The sequence below is a fragment of the Ailuropoda melanoleuca genome, chromosome 4 (assembly GCF_002007445.2).
Source record: "Ailuropoda melanoleuca isolate Jingjing chromosome 4, ASM200744v2, whole genome shotgun sequence".
NCBI classification, from domain to species: Eukaryota; Metazoa; Chordata; class Mammalia; order Carnivora; family Ursidae; genus Ailuropoda; species Ailuropoda melanoleuca.
Genome location: NC_048221.1, coordinates 5,761,182 through 5,767,586, shown reverse-complemented (window position 1 = coordinate 5,767,586; position 6,405 = coordinate 5,761,182). Strand labels below are relative to the sequence as shown.

Sequence of the window (6,405 nt, the reverse complement as noted above, 5' to 3'; positions counted from 1 at the left end):
ATGGATGCCAAAATGAGTGGATGGGAATTTTATGAAAAATGGAACATTTTCGAAGTCTCAGCGTATCTCCTCACAAGATATTTACTCATTACCAAGGGGAGAATGTTGACTTAGGAATGGAGGAAAGTGGCAGGCACCACCTTAATCAAGTAACTGTGGTGAATATCACCAATATCAAGACATAGTGACACCGCGTGACCCTTGAGATGAGGCGCTAGGAAGGACACAACATCACATCTGTGGTATTTTTGCCAAAAAGGAAAACTAACCTCAGTCTAATTATGAGAGAGACAAATGAACAAAAAAAAAAAAAAAAAAAAAAAAAGGAAAGAAAGAAAGAAAAGAAAAGAAAAAGAAAAAGAGAAAGAGGGGCGCCTGGGTGGCGCAGCGATTAAGCGTCTGCCTTCGGCTCAGGGCGTGATCCCGGCGTTCTGGGATCGAGCCCCACATCAGGCTCCTCTGCTATGAAGCCTGCTTCTTCCTCTCCCACTCCCCCTGCTTGTGTTCCCTCTCTCTCGCTGGCTGTCTCTATCTCTGTCAAATAAATTTAAAAAAAAAATTAAAAACAAAAACAAAAACAAAAAAAAATAAAAATTAAAAAATTAAAAAAAAAAGAGAAAGAAAAAGAAAAAAGCCCAACAACACAGATGAACTCAAATTGGGGGACAGTCTGTCAAAAAGGTTAAGGACAGGAAGACAATAGGGACTGACAATAAGGTGGGAACTGTTAAGCGATGATGTATTTGTATTGTTTTAAACCACTCAGTTTGTGGTAATTGGTTACATCAATAGAAAACTAACACACACATTTAGAAATAATGTTTTAAAAAAATTGTATGAAGAAAGTCACAAAACTTTACTGAAGGACATTTTAAAGGTACCTTATAAAGAGATGATGTGTTCAGGAATGAGTGAACACACAGGTTGACAGACACACAGACATGTACATACCTATATGTATATTTGTATATTCCCAACCAAAGTTACAAATTAATACAAAACCGTATCTGAGAAATCAGATACACAGTAGTAGAGAGAAATATGTTGAAAGACAACAATGTCTTCGTTCATATCAAACATAATATGTAAAACTATAGTATAGTATAAAATATAAAGTATAGCATATAGTATAAAACTACAGTAACTGAAACAATGGCAAAAAATAGACATAAGTTCAATGGAGTACATAACGCAATGTGCGGCTTTATTAAGGCGATGTCGTGGGGGGAGGTTGGGGGGTGGAGACCATCCACAGAAGAAGGGAGAGGTCTACAGCCTATGGGGAGACAGGCCTTAGAGGAGAAGGGGGGGGTCTCCGACTCTCCCTTGGGATCGCAAAGACGTCCATGCAGGAGGATGGCAAGTCGCCAGAGGGAGAAGCAGGCAGGTTGGGTCAGAGAAACAGTAGAACTCAGGCCCAAGCTGCCTGATCTCTGGAGACCGGCAGGGTGGGGGGAGCATCGGCCCTCAGGAGCCAGGGCAGGGGGACGAAGGCTTCTCACACGTCCAGAAGTTTTCCGTATTACATCTGTTATCATTCCAGCCATCGCTGTACAATTCTACACAGTCCTCGTCCCCACGGTTGTTAGGTTCCCCTTCTTTCCAGAAGCTGTGAACACCATCAAAGCTATCAGCCCCCTGCTCCACCCAGAGCCCACGCCCCCCCAACCCCCAACCCAGAAGAGCTGGTCCCTGGCCTTGGGCAGCAAAAGGCCCAAGTACCAGCCAGGGAGTGGTGAGGATTCGGAGGCGGTGCTTTCAAAATAAGGGTTCGAACACCCCTTCCATCGGAATCAGCTCTGGCAAAGTAAAAAAATGCAGACTCCTGGGCCCATGCCTAGATTTATAGAATCCGACTGTCCCACCCTGGGATGGAGCCAGGACTCTGTGTCTCCACCAGGCTCTTCAGGTGATGCTTTCCAACCCAGAGTCCGAGCACCCCCGGTTTGGGTTTCCCTGCCCGCGCCTCCTGGGCCATTTCCTCTAGGAGGTCACCTGAGTTGCAGAGGAGAGCTGTCCACCCATTTCCAGGACCCCTCATTGTGGTGGTCACTGAGGCCGATCCAGGTGCGCTGGTTATTTCTCACATTCCAAGACTTCAGAAATTTCTGGGGAGGGGCAGCAAGATGTCACCCGCCCCATGTCTGCCCACATCCCCACGGTTGTCCCCTGCCCCCCATGAAAGACCTCCTGCGGTCCAGCCTATAGCCCTGACTCAAGCCGCATGTGTTCACATGCGCGTGTACGCTGTGGCTGTGTGTGAATGTGCACGCGCATGTGGAAATGTGTTAACTTGTGTCTGGGGAGACATTATGTATGGTCTCAGGAGTGCGCTAAGTCCCCTTTCTGTCCACAGATGGGCTCCTGTCATGCAGGTTCTTCTCTCACGTGACCTTCCCAAGCCCACCGTGGGCCTTCCTCCGGGAAGCCCTCCCTGCCCAACTCCCCGCCCCAGCTTCCCCTGGGCCTCCATCTCTCAGAGGGCGGAAGAGGGACAGAAGGCTTTTTTGCTGACACTCACATGGTCCCGCCCTAGATGGGAACTCTGCCCGGCCCACCTGCTCCTCGGTACTGTTGATGACCACCAGCTGGGCCCTCAAGTTCTGACACGCGGAAATGGCATCTTTCCAGATGTCCTGGGTCTGGGAGAAGAAGTAGCATCTTCCCTGGAAGAGTTCCCATTTCCAGGGACAGGGGAGGCACAGGCCAGCTGGGGAGGAGAGTGGGGGTGGGGCGGACAGGCCCCCAGCACCTGCATCAGATCTGGGGAACCCTATGTTCAGCTGTCACCTCAGTCCCCAAGAAATCCATGTGAGATCCCAGCTCTGCCCTGCCCTCCTCACGGGGGAGCCATAGAAAGTGAGTTCCAGCCCCCCCTGTGATCCCCAGACTCCCTCCCGACCTCGGTGTCTGACCCTTACCCAGGGTGGCATTCATCCAGGTCAGTTGCTGGAGGATGTCCTCCAGGTCTGATCGTGTCGGCTCCTGAGAAACACACACTGGAAGAAGAGGACTTTAATTATGAAGCGCCTAGTGTATGCTTAGTGCAGAGAGGGCCCTATGAGTACATATCTGTAGATTTCACAGTGACCCCGAGAGTCCATTATGCAAATAAAAAAAACTGAGACTCAGAGAATGACTTGCCCGACGTTGCCCCCAGGTTCTCATCCAGGGATCCAGTCTCCTCCCCAGCCGGAGGGGTAGAGGGGGTGGCCGGGGTGGAGGGGGGCAGGCAGTGGCTCATCTGAAGTCACATAGCCTCTGAGCCCTCTCCCGCCCTGAACCCTGCGTTCAGCCCTTCACCTTGGCTGGGGCTCTCCTGATGGTCCCGCGTCTCTTTCTGCAGGGATTGGTGGATTCTGGAGACTACAACAGAGCAGAGAATTCCCCTTTATCAGCACCATTGGTCGGCCTGACCCTGTGTCAAATCTGGTTTCAAGGTCCCTGGGAGCCTAAGCCCCTGTGGAGGAAGATGGGCTGCATCTCACAGATGAGGACACAGGCTCAGAGGGGGCTAGTAACCAGCCCACAGTCACACAGAAAGAGACATGGCGCTCAAATGCCCAAGCCCTAGTGAGTCTGGGGAGTGTGGAACAGGGCAAAGACCTATTTGGGGGACCCAAGGCTCCAAGCCCCCGGCCCCCGACTCACCTTGAACCAGGGTGGCCACCAGGAGCATGAAGAAGCCCAAAGAGATGAGAAGCAGCAGCAGAGGCAACTGGGCCCGGGTCAGACACGCTGCAGGACCAGCAAGTGGGCAGAGCCGAGGTTCTCAGGGACACACCTTGCCCCACCCGCCCATGTTGGAGGGGACCTCACAGCTGCCCCTTCCCCAGATGCCCGCCTCTGAACCGCCCTGGGTACCTGACACGCTGCTTGAGCTCCTGAGCAGTCCAGTGTATTTCCTTGTCACTTTCTGGCCCCCAAACATCTCCTCTTCTGAACGGGACAGAACATACTCCACTGAGTTTGAAGCCTGCCGAACCCCGCTGTGAGGACTGCAAGCTGGAGGCAGCACCGACTCCCCCGGGGGCCCTGGCACCCTCCCTGCCCTCCCCACCATCACCCCCGTGTGGGGGGGCTCAGCCTCACCGGGGTCCCCCGGCTCCTTGGAGTCACACATTTCTGCCATTCTCCTCTTCTCCCGAGCTCCTCCCCAGACGATGATTTTTGTAACCCCACGCACCACCCTCGCAGCCCCTCCTTAGGCCGTTCCTCCCCAGTTCAGGAAGAAGAAGAAACAGGACATTGCTTTCTCCCAGAACAGTGGGTGGGAGAATGAAGTGCTGACACCACTAGCAGAGAGGACGTGAGGGTGGGGTCAAGAGCTGCGCGGTCTGCTCTGGTGTCCAAAGGCACTGCTCCCACGCCTGTCCAGTCCTGTGACCACTGGCCTTGCCTTGTCAGGGTCTCAGTTTCCTTGGCTGTGAAATGGGACAATTACCCTGCCTCACACCGTTCTTGTGAGGTTTAATACTGTGTGCTAGTCGTGGGGTATATATTGCCTATTCTAATAACAGATACTCAGTACTAAGTAAGAGTACTTAGCATGTGCGTGTGTTCTCCAAGGTGTGTGTTCTCCCTTGAGGAAACAAGTAATAAATCTGAATTTGTTCGACCACAGGTGTGTTCCTGGAAGTCTTTGACTGACAGTTCTCACAAGAACGCTATGAGAAAGATACAGTTATCATCCTGCTTGACAGATGAGGAAACTGAGAAACAGAGAGGGAAAGCAACTGCCTGAGGTCGCACAGCTTGTAAGTGGTGGGGCTCAGAGTTGGACCCTGGCGGGTAGACCTCTGAGTTCCTGCTTAACCACTACATTAAGCAATTACTCTTTTCCCCCTTTGTAATCACTAAGTATTTTGTAGAGAGTCACTGTGAAACTGTGTGTATCCAACGCTCAATTTAAGTATGTATGGACTCCTGGTTTCCTACCTGATTCAATTGGTTATATGTTACTATCTCTCTCTCTTTTTTTAAAATCTAAAATGAGTTTCTTGCAGACAGCATATAATTGGATCATCTTTTTATCCATTCTGTCAATCTCTACCTTTTTTTTAAAATGTATTTATTTATTTGGGGGGGGGAGAATCCCAAGCAGACTCCATGCCGAGCGTACTATGAGCATTTTTTAATGTGTTATTTGGTGCACATATATACATAAATTTGTGGGTTATATATCAAGGAGTGGAATTTTGGGATTACAACGTATACATACATATTCTCCTTGAGCAGATACTGACCAACAGTTGTCCTAAGTGTTTGTTCTAATTGTTACGTATTTCTTGGCATTGCCCGTAATTTTCATTTTAGCCTTTCTAGTGGGTACAAAGTGGTATTGGTTATGATCTGAGTACGTATTTCCTTCATGACGAATGATGTTGAGCACATTGTAACATGCTTGTGACCACGTGGATATTCTTTTTTTATGAACTACTAATTCTAGTCTCAAGCAATTTATATTTTTTTTATCGAAGGCAACATTATTTTTGGTTCAGGAAATGAGGTAGATTTTTTTCCATTGATCAGTCACCATTTAATTTTTTTTAAATTTTGTAATTTAAATCCAATTACTTAACATATAATGTATTATCAGTTTCAGAGGTAGATGTCAGTGATTCACCGGTCTTCTATAACACCCAGTGCTCATTACATCACGTGCCCTCCTTAAAGTTCATCACCCCATTACTCCCCTCCCCTACAGTAACCCTCAGTTTGTTTCCTATGATTAAGAGTCTCTTACGATTTGTCTCCCTCTCTGATTTCATCTTGTTTTATATTTTTCCTCTCTTCCTCTATGATCCTCTGTTTTGTTTCTTTTTTTTTTTTTAAGTTTTTTTTTAATTTTTATTTATTCGACAGAGATAGAGACAGCCAGCGAGAGAGGGAACACAAAGGGGGAGTGGGAGAGGAAGAAGCAGGCTCATAGCAGAGGAGCCTGATGTGGGGCTCGATCCCAGAACGCCGGGATCACGCCCTGAGCCGAAGGCAGACGCTTAACCGCTGTGCCACCCAGGCGCCCCTCTGTTTTGTTTCTTAAACCACATATGAGTGAGATCATATGATAATTGTCTTTCTGTCATTGACTTATTTCACTTAGCATAATACCCTATAGTTCCATCCACATTGCTGCAAATCATTTTCTGATGGCTGAGTAGTATTCCATTGTATATATACACCACATCTTCTTTATCCATTCACCTGTTGATGGACATCTAGGCTTTTTCCATAGTTTGGCTATTGTGGACATTGCTGCTATAAACATCAGGGTGTAGGTGTCCCTTCAGATCACTACATTTGTATCTTTGGGAAAACTACCTACTAGTGCAATTGCTGGGTCATAGGGTATCTATTTTCAACTTTTTGAGGAACCTCCATACTGTTTTCCAGACTGACTCTACC

At 48.3% G+C, this 6,405-nt stretch overlaps 1 protein-coding gene across 2 annotated transcripts; it reads right to left on the bottom strand.

Moving 5' to 3' along the window:
- Positions 1-1,180: 1,180 nt before the first annotated feature.
- On the bottom strand, positions 1,181-4,250 carry CD209 (CD209 molecule). Of its 2 annotated transcripts, XM_002921908.4 has the most exons (8): positions 4,093-4,250; positions 3,865-3,939; positions 3,652-3,738; positions 3,304-3,366; positions 2,922-2,999; positions 2,559-2,710; positions 1,996-2,108; positions 1,181-1,609 (listed from the first exon to the last, which is right to left on the bottom strand). In XM_002921908.4, the coding sequence occupies exons 1-8, from the start codon at positions 4,130-4,132 to the stop codon at positions 1,468-1,470; spliced, it is 750 nt and encodes a 249-aa protein (XP_002921954.2). In that variant the 5' UTR covers positions 4,133-4,250; the 3' UTR covers positions 1,181-1,467. The 2 variants fall into 2 exon arrangements, with proteins under 2 accessions (XP_002921954.2, XP_034513585.1); XM_034657694.1 differs by lacking the exon at positions 3,652-3,738.
- Positions 4,251-6,405: the final 2,155 nt, after the last annotated feature.

Coding starts and splice junctions, on each gene's coding strand:
- CD209 (XM_002921908.4), bottom strand. CDS start 4,132: ATGGCAGAAATGTGTGACTCCAAGGAGCCGGGGGACCCCG. Junction 2,711..2,921: donor CTGGATGAATGCCACCCTGG/GTAAGGGTCAGA, acceptor TCTCCTCCCCAG/CTGGCCTGTGCCTCCCCTGT. Junction 1,610..1,995: donor AGCTCTCCTCTGCAACTCAG/GTGACCTCCTAG, acceptor TGGTGTTCACAG/CTTCTGGAAAGAAGGGGAAC.